Consider the following 23271-nt stretch of genomic DNA (forward strand, 5'->3'; position numbering starts at 1 on the left):
GTCGGCCCCGACTCATAGCGACCCCTCCTTGGGTTTCCGAGGCAGTATCACTACGGAAGTAGGATTGCCCAACCTTCCTTCCGAGGAGTGGCTGGTAGGTTTGAACTGCCAGCCTTCTGGTTAGCAGTCAAGTGCCTTGGGCACTATGCTACCAGAGCTCCTATATAATATATATAGATATATATAATTACATGTTCTTACCACTTACTGCACGTGGGCAGAAACTCAATTGATTTTATATTTTTATATTAAGCAAATTTGCTGAAGTACTTCTAATATGTTACTATTTTGTCTTGATTTTAAAAAGGTTTTTATTTGGAGCTATAATCTTTATGAAAACATACTGCCAAATATTCCTTCTGTGGAGCAGCTGGTGGACCGTTCAGTTAGCAGCCGAGTGCTTTAACCACTCGTGCTACCAGGACTCCTTCACAGAAGAGTTGCAAAGATTGTACATAAGCTCCTCTTTACCCTTCACCCAGCTTTCCCTAAGGTTCACTTCTTACATAACCATGGTACCTTTGTCAACACTAATAAATTCATATTGGTACATTGTTGTTACCTAAACTGCAGACTTTATTTGGATTTTACCATTTGTTCCATGAATGTCCTTTTCCTGTTCTGGAATCCAATCCAGAAAGTCACATTGCATTTTATCTCTTGATTTTTAATGTAGAAAATTGTACCATCTGCAGATAATAGGTTTTGTCCCTTAGTTTCTACATGTTTGTGTGTGTGTGTGCATTAGCTATATACATAAATATTTTAGTGCACTCACTTGGACTGACTACTCTGTTGATGGCTCTACTTATTCTACTTATTCTATTCCTTTCGTAAATGTTAGTGTTCCCCAAGATTCTGCCCTTTGCTCTTTAATTTGTGCCTGCTGTACACTGAAGGAGCTCTGGTAGCATAGCAGGTAAGGCATCTGACTGCTAACCAGAAGGTCAGTGCTTCAAACCCACCAGCTGCTCTGTGGAAGGAAGATGGAGTGATCTACTTCTGTAGAGATTTACAGCCTCAGAAACTCAGTGGGGGCTGCTGTGAGTCACAATTGACTTGATGGCAGTGAGTTTGGTTTTATTTGACTTACTACACACTTCATACCAGCCATTCTTATACCAGTGAATATGAAGGTGGCACATTTCATCCTGTTATACGTTAAGATCTTCATGAGTCGGAACCAGCTCAAGGGCAACTAACAACCACAACATCTTACTTTTCTGAAAGATCTCTCAACCACTTCATAGTTCCCATCTGGCTTAGGTGCAGCCACTGTTTGCTACATTTCCAAATCTTTATCTCTAGCACAAATTTTTTTTTTCTTTATATCTAGCACAGACTTCTCCTGATTTGTATAGTTGACTGTCTTTTGGATATCTCTATCTGAATTTTTTTCACAGACACCCCAATTTTAATGTTTAAATGAAACATATCTCATTGTCTTCTCTCCCCAACTTGTCCCTCCTCTGTTTCCCATCTCAACTATCACAAAGTTGTCTAAGACAGAGAGAAACCTCGATTTCATTCTGGATTTCCTTCCTCCCTCCCTCTTTTCCTTCCTTCTTTTTTTCTTCCCTTTACCTCCTTCCTTTTCTTCTACTTATATCTAATCCTGTTAACTCTGTTTCCTTCATGTCTGGAATATTTATTGACTGCTCTTCATTCACACTGTTTCATTAAAAACTCTCATTCTTTTCATCTCTCACATCCTCTTTTCACACTGCCAAACTTCTTAACATGGTAGTCAGAGCCTCCTGGCCTTTTCTTTCTCCTCTTGTCCTGGCACATACATACACACCCACATTCTCTGTACTGATCATACCGAACACCTGAAGTTCCTTCAGTGTGCTTGCTTTTTCTCCTCTCCTTTGGAAGTAATATATGATACATTCTTTTTGTCTGTATTCCTGCCACTAGCTCCTATTAATTCTTTAGCTCTGCATTCACTTGGCACTGCTTCCAGGAAATCTCTAATCTCCCAGTCTGGGTTAGGTGTACTCTCTGAATGCTTTCAAGATAGTTATGTATGTTTCTCTCATGAGCATGTTTAGTTATTTATCTATATACCACCTCCCTTGTTCTTCGAGGTCAAAGACTGATGTTTTATATTTCTTTGTACTTCCTATTGCTTAACACAGTACCTGGCAGCTAGTTTTTCCTGGTAAATGTTTATTGCATAAATGAATAAACATATTCACTCTTCTTGGAAACCATGACTATTTGACTCTTTCCAAAAACCATGTTTTTTCCCAAAGGACAAGCCTTTCTTCTAAATGCCAGCTTCCTTATTTATAAATGGGAAGTCTGGACTAGATGGCCTCTGAAATCCTTTACAGCTCTAATAAATTAGTATGACCATAAAGATTTTACCTTCTTAAATATATTGAAAAGAAAATGATGCCGATTCTGGAAGGAATTCCATAAAATGATCTCCAAGTATTTTTGAGCAGTGGTGGTAATATTGCAATAATAATTTGGCTTTGATGCCAATGATCTGAGCACTTGAAGATTTGAGTGGTTTATTCACGATGATCAGAGTTTCCATTCCTTTGCTTATATATCTAAGTAATTTTAGACAGACGTGTGTTATTCCCCTTTGCTTAAGATTTTTAAGTCAAAATTGTACAACTACTTGTTGTTCATATTGTAGATATGATCTAAAATGTTATAATAGTACAAGAATTGGACTAAATGACCATAAAGATCTTGCCTAATGAGATCCTTCAGTTGTGATTTGCACTTATGTTTTTATCTTAAACAGAATAAAAAGCCAAATTTAAACTTGAATAACAAACACTTTTATTTTTTCCAAGTTTATCTTTTATGGAATTTAATATCAACATTAGAAAACCAGCAGAAATCTCTGTTTTATCATAATGATTGACTTCTCTGGTTCCAAAAACTCTGAATCTAGTGGGTCGTCTCCATCCTGCTGAAATGATTTGGGTTAAATCAGTGTCCCTTGACTTGATGGCAACAACTAACAATAAGGTCCAATTTAGAAAGGTCTTTTAGTGCAGTGTTTTTTTTTTTTTTTTTCTTTTCAAGTTTTAAAGGCTTTAAAATGTAAATGTAATATGTTATTGGTTGCCATTGAGCCATTTCTGACTCTTGATGACCTCATGTGTGCAATACAACTGCTTGGTGGAGTTTTCAAGGCTCTGACCTTTCAGAAGCAGATCACCAGGCCTGTCTTCTGAGGTGCCTCTGGGTAGGTTAGAACTGTCCACCTTTCAGTTAGTAGTCTAATGTTTAACCATTTGCAATACAGAAAACTGCATAAAATAAATTTGTACCTTAATGAATTATTACTAGGTGAACTCCTTGTAAACATCATCCAGGTCAAAAAACAGAACCTTACCAGCCACCCAGAAATGACTCCATGTCCCCCAACTGAACCACAGCCCCATGCCTCCCAATAAAATGCACTGGTTTATATTCCAGTCACTTTTATGCTTTTCTTAATAGTTTTCATTATACCAGTAGACAATCAGAAACATTAGTTTAATTTTGCCTTTTAAAAAGTAAGAGTTAATCTTAGACTCTCCTTATGTCTTTTTCCCTCTTAGGTAATTTTTTGTTTAAGAAATTGAGTTGTTTGACCTATAGTGTTTCTGAGTCTGGATTTTGCTGACTAACTGTCCAGGATTTGAGCATTTAGAACAAGTGTGGTTGTTTTATCCCTCAGTCCTGGGATGCCATTCTGCTTGGAATGATAGCCCACTGGTTTCTCTCTATTCTATACCTTGTTCATGTGATACACTCCTACAGACCCTTCAGAATTTAGCTCAAACCTTATCTCTCCCTTAAATATTCGCTGACCTTCCATCTAATAATAAAAACCAAAAACCAAAGCTGTTACCATCTGATTGTCTCTGACTCATGGTGACCCCATATGTTATAGGGTAGAACTGCTCCATAAAGAGCCTAAGGCACTTGACTGCTAACCAGAAGGCTGGTGGTTCAAACCCACCAGCCACTCCTTGGAAGGAAGACTGGGCAATCTACTTCCATAGCAATACTGCCTCGGAAACCCAAGGAGGGGTTGCTATGAATTGGATCTGACTTTTTTGGGGGGTGGGGGCAGGGCTCCATAAGGTTTTCCTGGCTATAATTTTAATGGAAAAGGAACCCTGATGGTGCAAGTGTTAAGCACTTGGCTGCTAACTGAAAGGTTGGTGGTTCGAACTCATCCTGTCTTTGGGAGAAAGGCCTGGTGACCTGCTTCTGTAAAGATTACAGCCTAGCAAACCCTGTGGGGAATTCTCCTCTGTCACATGGGTCACTGTGTGTCAAAACGACAACAATCTAATGGAAGCAGACCACCAGTCTTTTCTTTTGTGATAACACTGGGTGGATTAGAACTTTCAGGATAGCAGTAAAGCACAAACCATTTGTCCCACTAGGGACTGCCATCTAATAACAGACGTGCCATTTTTCTGTATTTTCATAGCACCTGTATGAAACTCCAGTATTGCACTAATCACATTGCTGAAATTCTTTTCCATTTCTTCTCCTTTTTGAGAATTTTTTATTCAACAAACTCTCACTAGATACTTCTTTGTGCCTGGCACCATGCTAGTGGTAGGGATACAGCGATAGATAAGGTACAGTTCCTACTGTCAAGACTCACAGTCATGTGACAGGGATAGACAAACAAACAACTGCGGTATAGTATAAAATTGCTCTGAGTGGAGGAAGCAAGATAATATGGAAGTACTGAGAAGTTTCCTATCCTAAACTGAGGTGGGAAGAGAGGAGGGAATGACCACAAAGGACTTTACAGAGTAAATTATAATTCCAGTGTCTAGCTCAGTATTGGCCAAATAGTAGATGCTTAGTTAAATGTTTGTTTGTTCTATTTCACAGTCATACATTAAGCACTTTCTAGGTGGCAAACTTTAAATTATCATGGAGAAAATACCTTGCTTTTTGACAGCTATGGCAGAAACTTTTCAAGTGTATAACTGAAGAGCTGGATTGAATATTAAAGTAGGGTTTTTGGGTAGTATGAAAACAAGGCCTTTAATGTTTATCTATGTATAAATTTATATATTAGTATTTCACTATTTCTAGAAACTAAACTAAGGGTAATGGCTCCTCTAGTTAGGTACAGAAGGGAATGGATATTTTGATGGTTCAGAAGAGTTGATGATTAAGTCATCTTCCTTTTCTTAAGAACAAATTTTTGCTTGCCAAATGTTTTTAATTTTAGTTTTTGAAAAGTATATGAAATTTACTCTTTACTATTTGGTAGGAAATTCAATATAATTCCATATATTCATTGAAGTACTTAATATTTAAGACCTGCCTGCTAACATCAAGCAAATGAAATGTGGCTTTGGGTTATGGCTTTGTTGTATTGTAAGGTACAACTGCTTTGCTTATTAAGAATTTTCTAAATCTCAGCTACAGTGATTTTGTGTAGCTGTCGGCTAATGAAAAGGTCAGTGGTTCGAACCCACCAGCCGCTTCAAGGGAGAAAGATAAGGCAGTCTGCTTCTATAAAGATTTACAGCCTTGGAAACCCTATGGGGATTGCTGAGTCAGAATTGACTTAATTGCAGTGGGTGGGGGGGATCTCCCCATGAAGTTAGTCCAACATGGACTAACAACATGGACTACTAACAGGATAACTGGAATGTAGCCAGCTTTAATGTCACTGGACTGGTACTACTGTCTAGAATCCTTAAGAACTTGCTGAGATTGTACATTGTGTAGAATCAGCAAAGTATCTCAAGGACTCAGAAACATTAACAGTTTGCATGCCATGCTATTTGGTCAATATATTGGTATCCAAACTTTAATTATCCAGTGAACTTTTTATTTTGGATTGAATTCCCCCTGCCCAGGTTCTTAAAGTATAAGTTTAGATTTCTATAATGATTCACTTTTCTGATATAAATACTTAGAAGTATAACTTTTGCATTAAGAATGTTGAGTTTTCACTATCATACAATTCAGAGTATTTTCTTATGTCCCTTGTGATTTCTTTTATCTGTGTTATTTAGAAATGTGTTACTTAATTTCCAAATACTTGAGGATTTTCTGGCTATCTTATTGTTACTAATTTCTAATTTAATAATCTGTATGATTTCAAATCTTTTATGTGTTGAGACTTACATAAACTAGTACATGCTTAGTCTTCTTTCCAAGGAGTGGCTGGTGGGTTTGAACCGCTAGTCTTCTGGATAGCAGTCAAATGCCTTAGGCACTATGCCACCAGAGCTCCCTGATTTATTCTTAAGAATGTTCCATCTTCCATTGTAAAGAATGCATATTATGAAGTTGTTGAGTGCAGTGACTGACCTTTAAAATGTCAATCTGGGATATCCACATATAAGAATGAAGTTAGACTTTCACATCATAGACAAAAAAAAAAAAAAAAAAACAACCCTCAAAATGGATCAAAACCTAAATGTAAAAGCTAAAATTAAAAATCTTAGAAGAAAACATAGACATAAGTCCTCATGGCCTTGGACTAGACAATGGCTAGTTATTTAGATATATCACCAAAAGCATAAGCAACCAAAGGTAAAAAGATCAATAAATTAGAATTCATCAAAATTAAAACTTGAAAAGTGGTGTAGTGGTTAAAGTATTCAGTTGTAAACAAAAAGATCAGTGGTTTAAATCCACCAGCTGTTCTGTGAGAAAAAGATGACGCAGTCTGCTTCCCTAAAGATTTACAGCCTTGGAAAACCTATGGAACAGTTCTACTCTTTCCTATAGGGTCACTATGAGTCAGAATCACCTCAATGGCAGTGACAAAAATGTTTGTGCTTGAAAGGACACTACCAAAAAAGAGGAAAGACAATTCATTATGGGAGAAAATATTTGGAATTCATGTATCTGATAAGGGACTTGTCTTTAGAACATGTAGAGAACTTTACAAATAAAAAGAGATATAACCCAATTTAAAAAGGGACAAGGCTCTCACTAGACACAGATTGCCAATAAGCACATAGAAAGATACTCAATATCATTAGTCACCATTGAAATACAGAACAAAACCACAGTGAGTTATCACTTCATAGCCACTAAAAAAACAGTTGCTGTTGAGTTGATTCCAACTCATGGCAACCCTATGTGTGTCAGAGTAGATCTGTGCTCTAAGTGTTTTCAATGCTGATTCTTTGGAAGTAATCTCAAGGCCTTTTGCTCTAGGTACCTGGTTTGGTAGTTGAATGGACTGAAACCTCCAACCCTTTGGTTTGCAGCCAAGTACATTGTTTTTGCCACCTACAGATTCCCCATACCTATAATTTAAAAGATAGGTAATTACAGTTGTTATCATTGATGTGGAGAAATTGGAACATTCATTCATTGCTCATGGGAATATAAAATGGTGCAGCCTCTGTGGAAAATCTTCTGGTGGTTCCTAAAAGATTAAACATGGAGTTACCACATATTCCAGCAACTTACCTTCTAGGTATACCCCCAGTAGAAATGATAACGTGTATCTATGCAAAATCTTGTACATGAATGTTCATAGCAGCATTATTCATACTAGTCCAAAAGTATATACAACCCAAGTGTTTATCAAATGATGAATGAATAAACAATACTTTCAGCGACAGGATAATATCCATACACCTATAAGGAAGACCAGTTAATACTACTATTATTCAAATTTATGCACAAACCACCAAAGCCAAAGATGAGGAAATTGAAGATTTCTACCAACTTCTGCAGTCTGAAATTGACCAAACATGCAATCAAGATGTGTTGATTATCACTGGTGACTGGACTGCAAAAGTTGGAAACAAAGAAGAGTTACCGGTAGTTGGAAAATATGGCCTTGGTGATAGAAATGACTCTGGAGATCACATGACAGAATTTTGCAAGACCAATGACTTGTTCATTGCAAATATGTTTTTTTCAACAACATAAGTGATGGCTTTACACACGTGGACTTCACCAGATAGAATACACAGGAATCAGATTGACTACATCTGTGGCAAGAGGTGATGAAAAAGTTCAGTATCTTCAGCCAAAACAAAGGCAGGAGCTGATTGTGGAACAGACCACTGACTGGTCATATGCAAGTTCAAGTTGAAGTTGAAGACAAATAAAACAAGTCCACAAGAGTCAAAATATGACCTAGAATATATCCTTCCTGAATTTAGAGACCATCTAAAGAATAGGTTTGATGCATCAAAACCAATGACTGAAAACCAGAGGAGTTGTGGGATAACATCAAGAACATCATCTATGAAGAAAGCAAGAGGTCATTAAAAAGACAAAAAAGGAAGAAAAGACCAAAATGGATGTCAGAAGAGACTCTGAAACTTGGCCCTTGAGTGGAGAGTAGCTAAAGCAAATGGAAGAAATGACAAGATAAAAGAGCTGAACAGATTTCAAAGAGCAGCTCAAGCAGACAAAGCCAGTTACTATATTGAAATGTGCAAAGACCTGGAGTTAGAAAACCAAAAGGGAAGAATACACTTGGCATTTCTCAAGCTGAAAGAACTGAGGAAAAAATTTCAGCCTTGAGTTGCAATATTGAAAGATTCTATGGGCAAAACACTGAATGATTCAGGGAGCATCAAAAGAAGATGGAAGGAATACACAGAGTCACTGTACCAAAAAAAAAATTGGTTGATGTTCCTCCATTTCAGGAGGTGGCACAAGATCAAGAACCAATGGTATTGAAGGAAGAAGTCAAAGCTGCACTGAAGGAATTGTTTTTGAAGAACAAGGCTCCAGGAATTGAGGAAATTGATAGAATACCAATTTAGATGTTTCAACAAATGGATGACGTGCTGGAGGCACTAACTCACTTATGCCAAGAGATTTGGAAGACAGCTACCTGGCCAACTCACTGGAAGAGATCCAAGTTTGTACCCATTCCAAAGAAAGGTGATACTACAGAATGTGGAAATTATCAAACAATATAATTAATATCACATGCAAGTAAAATCTTTCTGAAGGTAATTCAAAAGCAGTTGCAGTAGTATATTAATAGGAAATTTCCAGAAATGCAAGCTGGATTTAGAAGAGGACATGGAACAAGGGATAACATTGCTGATGTCAGATGGATCTTAGCTGAAAGCAAAGAATACCAGAAAGATGTTTACTTATGTTTTATTGACTATGCAAAAGCTTTTGATTATGTGGATCATAACCAATTATGAATAACACTGAAAAGAATGGGAATTCCAGAACATTTGATTGTACTCATGAGGAATCTGTACATAGATCAGGAGGCTGTCATTCGAACATGCATGCATGGTTCAAAATCAAGACGGGATAACAACCTGTGATACGCAGATGACACAACTTTGCTGAAAGCGAGGATGACTTGAAGCACTTACTGATGAAGATTAAAGACTATAGCCTGCAGTAAGGATTACACCTCAATATAAAGAAAACAAAAATCCTCACAACTGGTCCAATAAACAGCTTCATGATAAATGGAGAAAATACTGAACTTGTCAAGGACTTCATATTACTTAGTTCTATAATCAACACCAGTGGAAGCAACAGTCAATACATATTGCATTGGGCAGATCTGCTGCAAAAGATCTCTTTCAAGTGATGAAGAACAAAGATGTCTCCTTGAAGACTAAGGTGTGTCTAACCCAAGCCACAGTATTTTCAGTCGCCTCTCATGTATATGAGAGCTGGACAATGAATAAAGAAGACCAAAAATTTGATGCTTTTGAGTTGTGGTGTTGGAGAAGAATGCTAAGAGTACTATGGTCTGCTAAAAGGACTAACAAATCTGTCCTGGAAGAAGTGCAGCCGAAATGTTCCTTGGAAGCGAGAATGGCCACAGTTTGTCTCACCTAGTTTGGTCATGTTGTCAGAAGGAAGCGTTCCATGGAGAAGGGTATCATGCTTGGTACAGGAGGGTCAGTGAAAAAGGGGAAAACATTCAAAGAAATGGATAGACACAGTGACTGCAACAATGGGCTTAGGCATGGCAAGGATCATGAAGCTGGCACAAGACCCCAGACAGTGTTTCATTCTGCTGTGCACAGGGTCATTATGAGTCAGAGATGGATGACTCGACAGTGACGGCACCTAACAACAACAACAATCTGTATAATGAAATATTACTTGGTAATAAAAGGAATGAAATTATACATGTTATGACATGGATGAACTTTGAAAACATTATGCTAAGTGACAGAAGCTAGACAGAAAAGGCCACATATTGTATGATCCCTTTTATATGAAATGTCTGGAATAGACAAATCTATAGAAACAGAAAGTAGATGGTTGCCTAGGGCTGAAAGTTAGAGCAGTGTCTCAGTTTCCTATAGCTGCCATAAAATAATACAAAGTGGGTACCTTTAACAAACAAAGTTATTTTCTCCCAGTTCTGGAGCTAGAAGTTCAAATTGAAGGTATTGGCTAGTACATTCCCTCTGAGGGCTTTGAGAGAGGAATTGTTCCTTGTTTCCTTCCAAGTTTTGAAGGCTGCTGGCAATCCTTGCCGTTCCTTTGTTGCTTATAGATGAATCTGCCTCCATGGTCACATGGCATGTCTTCCCCTGTGTGTTTAACTCCTTTTTTATGAGACACCATGCAAAAGGGATTAGGACCCACCCTACTCTGGTGTGTTATAATTAACTAAAAATGTCTGCAAAGAAAAATACTATTTCCCTAGAGAAGGTCACATTCCCAGATACATCTTTTGAGAGGATACAATTTAATCCCTAATGGGGGGTGACTGCCAAATGGCATGGTGTGATGAAATGTTCAAAACATTGATGGTAGTGTTGGTGGTGCTACTGTGAATATACTGAAAACCACTGTATGTACACATTATAATGGGTGAATTTTATAATACATGGCTTACATCACAATAAAGCTATTACCAAACAAACAAATAAACAAATGAACAAACCAAAAGCAACAACAGTTCAGGCACAGACCCTTGATATTATTTAGTGTCATGGTGACCAGGAAAAGAACTCCTCACATGGAGTTAATGGATTTGAGCAATGCAACTCTACAGGCAAATCAGTACAGCGTGATTTGCCATGGTGGCAGAATTAATAATTTTTGAACATAGATTTCAAAGGACTGTGCTATTAAGAGGAGAATGAAGTCTGAGGTGAATAAAATCTACCTGATTTTTTTTTTTTTAAATGATGTCATCAGGCCATTTTGGATGACAATTTCATATCTTCTGTATTCTTACCAAATTGCTGATTTCTCTTTTGTTTTTTCAGTTTCTTGCCTCAGTTGTTTTAAAGCTCTATGACTGGGTGCTAGATATTTAGGACTGTTACGTCTTTACATGGACATCATGCTTGTTAAAGTGGAGGGTCAGTGAAAAAGAGGACGATCCTCAATGAGACGGATTGACACAGTGGTTGCAACCATAAGCTCAAGCATAGCAACAGTTGTGGGGATGGTGCGGGACAGGGCAATGTTTCGTTCTATTGTCACTGAGTCAGAATCTGTTCCATGGCACCTAACAGCAACAACAGTGTCTTAATGTATCTGACCCTTACATGCATCATCACGAAATGACCCTGCTTATATCCGGTGAATTGCCTTGAAGTCTACTTTGTCAGTTATTAATAAAGACTTACCAGCTTTCTTACGCAAAAGCATGCATTTTTTAAATTTTTTCCCCACATTTTTACTTTTAACTTGGCTGTATTTTCGTATTTAAAGTGTTTTTCTGACAAACATCATATAATTGAATTGGGCTTTTTTTAAAAAAAAAAAAAAAAACTGTTGACAATTTCTTTCTTTAAGTGGAATGTTTAGTTCATTTACATTCAGTGTAATTATTTTTATGGTTGAGTTTAAATCTGCCTATTCAGTATTTGTTTTCTAATCATTCCATGTTTCTTCTTTCCTGCCACCTTTTGGGTTAAAAGAGTAGTTTTTATTATTTTAGCTCTTTTTTTTTTTTTTTGGTTATTCTTCTTTGTGTTGCCTTTTTAGTGGTTACTCTAGGGATTTCATTATGTCTCCTCAACTTAGCACAGTCTTCCTTCAATATAGTAGTAGACTGTTTCACACAGTGTGAGAACCACCGTATTCTTGTCATACATTTTACTTTTATGTGTGGTACAAACTCTACGATACATACTATTTTTCCTTTTAATAGTCTTTTTTAAAATAAAACAACACACACACAAATATACACTTGCATATACACACATATAATAATGATGATTAACAAATGGTCTTTTATATTTAACCACATATTTACTGTTTTTAGGTCACTATATTCTTTTCCAGAGATCCAGGCTTCCATCTGGTATTGATTCTTTGCTGTCTGAAGAATGTCCCTTAGCATTAATTGTAATGCAGCCTGCTGGAGACAAGAATGTTGTTGTTGTTGTTGTTGTTGTTGTTAGGTGCTATCAAATTGGTTCTGACTCATAGTGACCCTGTGTACAACAGAATGAAACACTGCCCAGTTCTGCACTCTCTCACAATCGTTGCTATGCTTCAGCCCATTGTTGCACCCTTTCTTGAGGATCTTCATTTTTTTTGCAGGCCCTTTGCTTTATCAAGCATGATGTCCTTCTCCAGGGACTGGTTCCTCCTGATAACAAGTCTAAAGTATGTAGGATGAAGTCTCCCATCTTTGCTTCTAACAAACATTCTGGCTGTACTTCTTCCAAGACAGATTTGTTCATTCTTCTAGCAGTCCATGATATATTTAATATTCTTCACCAACACCATTATTCAAAGGCATCAAAAGAAATGTCATTATTTGGCCTTCATATTTCAAGGGATATTTTCTCTAGGTAGAGATTCAAGGTCGACAAGATTTTTTTCTCCCAGCAATTAAATTAGAAGTCATTTTATTATTTTTCGGTTTCTATTGTTTTTGATTAGTTGCTGTTAGGTGTTGTCAGGTCGGTTCTGACTCATAGCTACCCTGTGTATAACAGAGCAAATATTCTTCAGTCCTGTGTCATCTTCACAGTAGTAGGTATTTTTGAGCCCATTGTTGCAGCCGCTGCAACAGTCCATCATGTTGAGGGTCTTTCTTTTTTTGGCTGACCTTTCTCCAGAGATTTGGTCCCTCCTGATAACATGTCCAAAGTAAGAGATGAAATCTCACCATTTTCCTTCTAAGGAGCATTCTGGCTGTACTTCCTCCAAGACAGATTTGTTCGTTCTTCTGGCATTCCATAGAATATTCAGTATTCTTTGCCAACATCATAATTTAAATGTATCAGTTCTTTCTCAGTATTTCTTATTCATTGTTCACCTTTTACATACATATGGGATGATTGAAAATACCATGCGTTGGGTCAGGTGCACCTTAGTCCTTGAAGCTCAAAGTGACATCTTTGCTTTTTAACACTTTAGAGAGGTCTTTTCAGCAGATTTTCCAATGCAATACAGTTTTTGTTTTCTTGAGTACTGCTTCCTTGGTTGTTGACTGTGGATCCCAGTAAAATGAAATCATTGACAGCTTTAATATTTTCTCCATTTATCATAATGTTTTTTATTGATTCAGCTGGGAGGGTTAGAACTAGCTGAAATTCATATTATTGTTACCATAGGTGTAAATGTCTTTTCCTTTTTTTTCTTTTATTTTTCCCCTATATCTGGTTTTCAGGAAGTTGACTATGATATGCCTAAGAATCATTTCCTTTGTATGTCTTGCTAAGGGTTCATTGAGCTTCCTTGATCTGAAAATTATTTCTTTCATCTGTTTTGAAAATTCTGGTCATTATCACTTCAAGTAGTTCTTCTGCCCCAACTTTCTGTTCTTTTGCTTGCCTTCGTTTCTTCCTCCCTTGCTTCATTTGTGGGCACTTAGTTAATCTAGATAAGTTATATTTAGGCTTTTTGTTTTTTTTTTTTTGCAGCTTGGGTTTCTAGGTAGCACATGTGGTTAATGTGCTCAGCTGCTAACCCAGAGATTGCTGGTTGAGTGCACCAGACATGCCTTGGAAGAAAGGCTTGGCAATCTACTTTTGAAAAATCAGCCATTGAAAACTCTATGCAGCACAGTTTTACTCTTGACACACATGGGGTTACCATGAGTGGGAGATGACAGTAACTGGTTGATCATTGACAACTGGTTTCATATGTTTTGGGAGTGGGGTCAGGACATTCCCCTCAGCAGGGATTGGGATGTGCATGCTGGCAGATTACTGAGATCTCTTTATACTTTATATCCCAGCTACTATCTTTCTGAGTTGTAGAAGATCTTTTGACTTTATAACCTAGCTGCTCACTTTTTGGGTTAGTGGGGAGTTAAGTTTGTTCTTGAACTCCACCTCTGACTTTTTGCCCTTAGAAGATCTCTCTCCATTCTGCTGTACTCCGACTTCATTCAGTTCTGGCTTTATTTGATGACAGCTCAGAGCTACTCAGGAGATCTTTCTCATTTTTTTTTTCTGCTACTAGCCTTTAGTGACTGGTGCTTTACACGTAGGAACCTGATCTCTCTCAGCAGCTCCCAGCCTTGGTGTTCTGCATCTATGCACTCACTGCAAGCCTTATGGGGAAAATTGGCACATGGGTGTGGAATTGCTCTTTAATTGAGGTTCTAAGAAACTGAATTACTCACATCAGCAGCTATTGAACATTTGTTTAAATTTCAGCTGGTTTCTTCATATCCCCTGTTTTGAAAAGTTTATTCTTCTCTTGTCAGAGATGAAAGCAGCTATGCATTTCCTTTTGGGGAAAGAATTGTATCTGGAATTTAGTTCATTTAGGTTTCTTTGCATCTCAGCTCTTGCACTTGTTTTCTTTTTCTTTTAATCTGTGAGTTTGTGGCTTGCACACTTTTTCTTGTTGCAGGCTCTGGCTATTTTTTAAAGTTTACTTTTAAATTATTTGCCACTGGAAACATTTTCCAAGCACACTGGCATGGAATACCTGAGAAATTTGTCAAAGTTCTGATGAATAAATTGTGACATTTACTTTGAGTGTTGAGTGATTGTTACTCATCTAGTCACACATTAATGCCTGTGATCACCTTTATAACAAGTAATACTATTTATAAGATAATGAGCAATTACTGCTCATGTCAGAAGATTTTGGAAGAAAGAAAAGATTTCCAGAAAGATGTGTGCCTATGTTTTGTTGACTATGCAAAGATATTCGACTGTATGGATAATAACAAATTATGGATAACATTGTGAAGAATGGGAATTCCCGAACACCTAATTGTGCTCATACAGAACCTGTGCATAGACCAAGAGACAGTAGTTCAAATAGAACAAGGAGATACTGCATAGTTTAAAATCAGAAAAGTGGCATCAAGGTTGATGACCATACTTATTTAGTCTGTATGCTGAGCACATAATCCAAGAAGCTGGACTATGTAAGGAAGAACACAGCATCAAGATAGCAACCTGTGATAAACAGATGATACAGCCATGCTTGCTGAAAGTGAAAAGAACTTGAAGCACTTATTGATGAAGATCAAAGTCTACAGACTTCAGTATTGGACTACACCTTATGTTAACTGCTTCAAGTTCTTCATATAGTCCAGCGTCTTGGATTATTTGCTCAACATAAGGAAGCTCTGGTGGCATAATACCTAAGGCATTTGACTGCTAACCAGAAGGCTGGCAATTCAAACCCACCAGCTACTCCTCAGAAGGAAGATTGGGCAATCTACTTCCATAGTGATACTGCCTCAGAAACCCAAGGAGGGGTTTCTATGAGTCGTAAATGACTTGACAGCAGTGAGTTTGGTTCTCAACATAAAGAAAACAAAAAGCCTTACAACTGGACCAATAAGCAATATCATGATAAATGGAGAAAATATTGAAATTATCAAGGATTAGATTTTACTTGGATCTATAATCAACATCTATGGAAGCAGCAGTCAGGAAATTAAATGGTATATTACACTTAGCTAATCTGCTGCAAAAGACTTCTTTTAAAGTGTTAAGAAGCAAAGATGTCAAGGTACACCTGATCCAAGACATGGTGTTTTAAGTTACTTCGTATGTATATCAGAGCTCCACAATGAATAAAGAAGACTGAAGAAGAATTGATGCATTCGTGTAGGCAAAGAATATTGAGTGTGCCATGGACTGCCAGAACGAACAGATCTGTGCTGGAAGAGGTATAGCCAGGGTGCTCCTTAGAAGGGAGGATGGTGAGACTTCATCTCATTTACTTTGGACATGTTATCAAGAGGGACCAATCCCTGGAGAAGGCCATCATGCTCGGCAAAATAGATGGTCAGTGAAAAAGAGGAAGATCCTCAGTGAGATGGATTGACATAGTTATTGTAGCAATGAGCTCAAACAGCAATAATTGTGAGGATGGCACAGGACCAAGCAGTTTTTCATTTTGTTGTACATAGGGTCACTGTGAGTCAGAACTGACTTGGCAGCACTGAGCAACAACAGAGCTTGGTCTGGGACTGGTCTGTTAACATGAAGCATAAAGAAAGTATAGTGATTGAGCATGCAGCCTTGCCTTGTGAGCATTTATCCAACCTTATGTGTGAAAAAGAAATGCAAACGCATTCCTAATATCACTTATTGCAAACTCACTGCTGTCGAATCAGATCCGACTCATAGTGACCCCTCCTTGGGTTTCTGAGGCATTATCACTATGGAAGTAGATTGCCCAATCACTTATCTAGATGACTTTAAAGTTGTAGGGAAGGATTTGGTTATAAGATAATTTTAGTTATATTAATAAATAAAGATATTTTCTACTTGAGGTAATAGGTAACTCAGAGTTATTTTATGGTGATGCTGTCAAAAGTATTTATTCCCTTGTTTAGGATCCATGTCTTGATTACATTCCTTTTGCTCTGTATTATCTTTTAAGATTCCTTAGAAGAATTGTGACTGGTAACTGCAGGCTTAACTGGTCCTGTGTTCTCTGGAGTCTGGGGTAACTGGTACACAGAAGTATATTGGACATTTAATGTCTAACAAAATTCCAGACTTATTTGATTTTTTTAAATTTACATTAAAAAATCTCAGACATATGTAAAAAGTTGTAAAAATAGAATAATAAACTCCCATGCTTCCAACCATTACTCAATCTTGTTTTATCTATTCCTTTTACTTCATAAAAATTTTTAAATGTATCTATCTATATATATCTATATTTCTTTGCATCTCTGTATCTATCTATGTTTTTATGGGGTATTTTAGAACTAATTTCAGAAATCATATCTCATTTTACCTTATGTAAATCTTCCCAATAAGGAAAAATAAAGTTAAACATAATTACTATGATATTTTCATATCTACAAAGTTAATAATAATTCCAGAATCTCTTACACATTGATTTTTATGCCCTGTTTCTTTAACTATATTGTGGGGGGGAACCAAATTCACTGCCCTCGAGTTGAGTCTGACTCATAGCAACCCCTCCTTGGGTTTCCAAGGCAGTATCACTACGGAAGTAGATTGCCCAGCCTTCCTTCCAGGGAGTGGCTGGTGAATTTGAACCTCCAGGCTTCTGGTTAGCAGTCAAAATTTTATATTATTTTATCCAAATAAGATTATTCTGATTTTCAAAATGTTTGAGTCTTCACTGCATTTTTCTATTGCTCTCAAGAAGTTTTAGATCAGGGGATGCCTTATGAAAAAAATTGATTACATTTGAGAAACACTGTATTCCATATTCCCTTATGATGTTTCACAATGCAGCTTATCACATGCAAAGTTCTGAGAAGTTTGGTGATGAAGAATTAACTTGGCTTAACCTAGAATTTACTAAACTAATGTGACCCCAGAACCTGTTTGTTAAATGTAGTTTCTGGTAAACAAAATGCACTTTGGGGGATGTTGCTGGAGGCAGGAGAATGCAGAGTTGTTTCTGAATAGCAAACCAGGAATGTTTCACTTCATTTTTGTTTGAATTACTTGAATAATTATTTGTCTTTATTGCATTTTCATCACAATCAAGTCATATTTATCCTCTGTAATCTGCTTAATATCGATAATGTGGTATAAACAGATAGATCATTTGCCTTATGATCTTACATTCAGAAAATCATTCCTCACACTGTATAACTGTATTATGGTATAAGCATTTTGTTTTTCTACTCATATACCAACACCAAACCCACTGCTATTGAGTCAGTTATGACTTATAGTGACCCTAAAGGACAGAGTAGAACTGCCGCATAATATTTCCAAAGCTGTAAATCTTTATGGAAGCTGACTGCCTCATCTTTCTCCCAGAGAAAGGCTGGTGCGTTCCAATGCAAACCTTTTGGGTAGCAGCCAAGTGCTTTAACCACTGTGCCACCAGGGCTTCTTTCAAATTATATAGATAGTTGCAAAACAAATAAAAGCCATGAATAATCACTCCTCTATAAAGAAAGAAAGATAAACTTTATTGGTATTGTAATGAAGGGAAAGGCAGAAATAAGATGTGATATAAGTCAAGAAAAAACAACCCAAAAGTTAATAATGAGCAAGTAAATATAATGTATTTTACTTGTAAAGACTTGGGTAAAAATGACTAATAAAGATATTTAAACATAGACAATAGTGTGGAAACTCAAATAATTTGAATAGTTATATGCTATTAACTTTTATTCACTTTAAAAAAATAAAGTTTACAGGGCCAAGTGGAGGTTCTTTTGTATCAGTCACAGGGAAAAAAATCCTCCATTTCTGGGACTCCTCTTTTGCTCACTCTGACATGAGTGAGAAGGAAGTCATCAGGCACTAGTGCTGTATTGGCTCTGCATCACAGATCACAGCCCTACTAGCACAGTTGCCCTCTATCCTTACACCCCTATACCTCCCAGTCCTCCAGAGTGCATTAATTGGTTACGCAGCTGTCTCTTGTCTTTATATTACGTAAGTGTTGCAGACATGATCCTTTTCTCTATGGTACTACAAAGGTAATTTTTCCCCCATTACTCTTAGTTAAACTGCAACTTCAAGCAGAAGAGAGAGGGGTTGTATCTATCAAGGGAGTGTGTGCCAACCGTTATCTGGCAATGAAGGAAGATGGAAGATTACTGGCTTCAGTAAGTAAGGCTTTTCTGTTTTTTTTTTTTTTTTTTTCAATATTTTTCTTTGTTAGCACTTACTGCTGTTAATTTACTGATACAGATATTTATTAAATCTTTATTAAGAACTTTACATGTATTATGTCATTTATTCTTTGGATTCTTCTGTAGAGAGTATTATTATTTCTATTATAGGATATATTATTACTATGTATTTTATTATGTATTTCACAGATGCAGAAACTGAAGTTGTAAGGGAGTGAGTAAAGTAACCAAGAAAACACAGCTCATACAAGGTAGAGACTAGATTAGATTAGATTTGAGGCAGTCTTGATGCCAGAGCATGAGTTATAAATCACTATATTTTACTGTAAAACTATTAAAATACTTTTTTTAAAAAAAGAAAAATTTCTTTATATTGCATACTTGTTTTAGGTTCTGTGGAGATGGGTATACAAAATTTTGATGATCAGTTTTTAAGTTTCTTCTTTGGAATTTGACATGTGAAAACACTTGGAGGATGAGATTATAATTTGAACTCACATTCTGGGTACAAATGCTGGCTCTGGCACTTATTAGCTATGCATTCCTATGCAAATTATTCTATGAGTCAGTCCCCTTACCTGTAAAATAAAGAAAATAATGATATCTCATAGAGTTTTTTGTGAGGACTAAATTAGATAGTATGTATTTAGTGCCAAAGTCTACATAATGTTGTTGTTGTTGTTATGTGCCGTCAAGTCGGACCTGACTCATAGCGACCCCTCCTTGGGTTTCCAAGGTGATATCAGTATGGAAGTAGATTGCCCCATCTTCCTTCCAAGGAGTGGCTGGTGGGTTTGAACCACCAGCCTTCTGGTTAGCAGTCAAGTGCCTTAGGCCCTATGCTACCAGAGCTCCTAATACATAATAGGTACATAATAGGTACTCAGAATTATTACTTCCTCAAGTTAGGACAGGAACTTTTGTGTCTTAAATCATACTTATGTTAGAGGTCCTAGCTCCTGGCCAGAATTCTTTCCATTAGCAGGCTCCCTTTTGGTACCACCATTATTATCAGAAGCACAATTGTATGTCTGTTGAGCATACATAGTCTGTGAGGGAAGTAGAGACACAGACCCTATTCCTGTCTGCAGAAGGGGCAGAGAGGTGGCATCTTATGACCTTCTCTAACTCCACAAGAGGAAGACAGAATCACCATCAGCAGCCCAAGGCCTGTTCTTATGAGGCCAGACATGCCACCACCCTCCAACTCTCTTACTAACCTTGTCACCAACCGTTCCTCCCATGGCACCTACCACCTCTCTGCTGGGTTTTATAATTTGCTGTAGTGGCCACACAAAACTCATAGATTATGGGGTTTATTAGGGAAGCAACAGGCTACAATTCAAGTTCAGGAACATGCTCAGTCTCTCTCAGCTGGCTTTTTCAGGAGGCTGTCTCTCTCAGTCTCTCTCAGTAGCACATCTCCGTCTCAGCAGTCCATGTCTCTCACATCTCTATTTTCAAGGTGTCTCTCAGCAGTGCATCTCTCTCTCAGCAGCCCTTTTCTCTCACACCTCTCTCAGCAGTCCGTCTCTTTCAGTAGCACGTCTCTCTCAGCCAACAGTCAGAGAGACTCCTTCTGCCTCTAGGAGGGCTCCTTTTGAGCCTGGCAGAGTGGCCAAAACCAACCAACCCCAACATCAGAATTCTGCACTCTGAGAGAGAGTGAACTTCCCAGAAGATTGCTTTTTGCTGCTCCAACAGAAATACATCAGGTGTATAACTTTAACAATCAGCTACTCAGTTGCTCATGGCAAAGTGGGAATTACAAATACTATGGCTAAAAAAGCCATACCATGTAATTTACTACACCATGCTGTCTTACTGGGGGAGTAGATAAGAAAGGCATCTGAAAGTGTACATACCAACTACACCCATAAAACAATACTAGTGGCTAGTTAAAACATCTATAACCTTTCCCACAGAAAGGATCTGACAGTACTGAGAAGCAGTGGTGTTTTGAGCTGTACAAATAGTTGAAAATTTTTTTGGCTTTGGCTATCTGAAGGTCCTGAAACAGACTTACAGAGATTAAGGATATTTCAGTTATTTCAATTTCAGATTGATCACCTAACTAAGATATACTTAGGTTGATGTCACAGTTTCCTAGGGCTGCTATAACAAAATATCACAAGGTGGGTCGCTTTAAAGAACAGAAATGTATTTTCTCATGAGTAGAGGCGAGAAGTCCAAATTCAGGGCATTGGCAGAACTATATTCTCTCTCTGTTGTCTCTAGGGGAAGATCTTTCCCAGTCTTCTTTAGTTTCTGGTAGCTCTGGGCATTTCTTCTGTCCCTTGGCTTGTGGACAGATCCTCATGTACTGTCTTTCTCCTGTTTGTGACCCTCTTTCTCTGTCTGATCTCCTCTTTTATAAAACAACACTCAGAAGGGATTATGATTAGGACCTACCCTACACCAGTATGATTCAACTGATGCATCTGCTAAGAAAAATCCTGTTTGCCCAGACAAGGTCATATTCACAAGTACAGGGGTGGGACTACAGCATATCTTTTTGGGACACTGTGTAATCTATAATCCTTGATATCCATTTATGTGTTATTTCAGGATAAATAGAAGGTTTGTTAGGTCCCTGGGTGGCGCAAGATGGTTTGCACCTGACTACTAACATAAAGCGAGCTCTGGTAGCGTAGTGCCTAAGGCACTTGACTGTTAACCAGAAGGCTGGTGGTTCAAACCCACCAGTCACTCCTCAGAAAGAAGGATGGGCAATCTACTTCCGTAGTGATACTGTCTCAGAAACCTAAGGAGGGGTTGCTATGAGTCGGGTCCAACTTGAGGGCACAAAACAACAACACAACAACACTAACCTAAAGGTTGGAGGTTCAAACCCACCAGATGGCAGGGAAGAAAGATTTGGTGATCTACTTCTGTAATGATTACAGCCAAGAAAACCCTATGGAGTAGTTGCACTCTGTAATACATAAGGTGTTGGAATGGACTTGATGGCAGTGGGTTTATTGATTTGTTGATTTGGTTTCTGGGTGTAATAGCTGTCACATATTTTTTTGGTAGTTGAATATATTTTACAATCTTTGTTTAAACCCACTACCATTGAGTTGAATCCAACTCATAACAACCCGTAGGACAGAACAGAACTGCCCAGAGGGTTTCCAAGGCTGTAAATCTGTATGGAAGCAAACTGCCTCATCTTTCTCCCATGTAGTGGCTGGTGAGTTCAAACTACTGATCTTTTGCTTAGCAACTGAATGCTTTAACCAATACATCACTAGAGCTCCTTTGTTCAGTATAGCCAGTGAAGTGTGCCATGTGCTATGCTAGGCATTGGGGTTATAAAACCAAGTACGAAATGATCTCTACCCTTAATGAGTCACAATCCATGGAGGCAGAAGAGTGAATATGTATTTATAATAATGTGTAAGGGTTTTGATATGCTTCTTCTATATCTACATAAGAAAGGGAGTGATTAAATTTGTCTAGAAATGAAGGAGATGACTCAAAAATAGGATTTTAGATAATGAAGAGGAAGAAATTCAGCAGGCAGTCAGGGAGCATTATGAATAGAAAAGAGCATATGGGTAATTCTGGGACAGAGCACATACAAAAGCATGGATGCAAAAAATGACTTGATGTATTTCTAAAATATAAGTAATCACTATTGCTGGAAGGTAAAGAACAAAGGAAAGTCAGGATGGAAGGGAAGAGATAAGCCTGGAGAGATAGATTTCTTACTAAAAAACCTTATACACACACTGATGGTAAGCCTTGGAGAGCCAGGAAGAGTTTTAAGAAGAGACTTGATCAACTTTGAATTTTAGAAAGACCACTCTGGCAGCAGTATAGAGAATGGATTTGAGGGGACCAAGACTGGCAGCAGAGAGATCAGTTAGAAGGTTATTGTAATAGTCCAAGCAAGTGATGATGACAACCTGGCAATAGTGGTAGGACAGAGAGGATTGTGTAAAGTGCTAGAACTTGTGACTGGTAGCTGTCGTGAGATTGAGGGATTTGGGAGCTGTTCATGAGATGGAAGTGTTAAACAAGATATTTATATTTATTGGGACTGCTGCAATGAGAGATATTGCATGCTTTGCCTGCAAGGGACATTCCCTTACAGCAGGAGATACTCCAAAGGTAAAAGGTGGGGAGAGTACCAGAAGGGGAAGAGGGCAAAGGAACTCCTGGGAGAGAGGGGATGCAGAGAGTGGGCTTATGTGTCTGGTGATGTCCCTTAGTAGCAAGCTGCGAGTCTCTGAGTTAGAGACCTCTGAAAGGCTTGGGATCTTTATAAGTACAGGTCTTATCTTATATAAGGAGCTCTGGTGGCATAGTGCCTAAGGCATTTG

At 37.7% G+C, this 23271-nt stretch overlaps 1 protein-coding gene across 1 annotated transcript in view; it reads left to right on the forward strand.

Annotated features, from left to right (window-relative positions):
* Positions 1-23271, forward strand: part of FGF2 (fibroblast growth factor 2) — a 100185-nt gene that overhangs the window by 58385 nt on the left and 18529 nt on the right. The window contains 2 exon segments of the mRNA XM_042781738.1: positions 11344-11365; positions 18813-18916. Of these exon segments, the coding sequence (XP_042637672.1) occupies positions 11344-11365; positions 18813-18916 (126 nt within the window).

Source organism: Orycteropus afer, unplaced genomic scaffold (assembly GCF_000298275.1).
Source record: "Orycteropus afer afer isolate SDZICR_OR568_19922 unplaced genomic scaffold, OryAfe1.0 scaffold00162, whole genome shotgun sequence".
Classification (NCBI taxonomy): Eukaryota; Metazoa; Chordata; class Mammalia; order Tubulidentata; family Orycteropodidae; genus Orycteropus; species Orycteropus afer.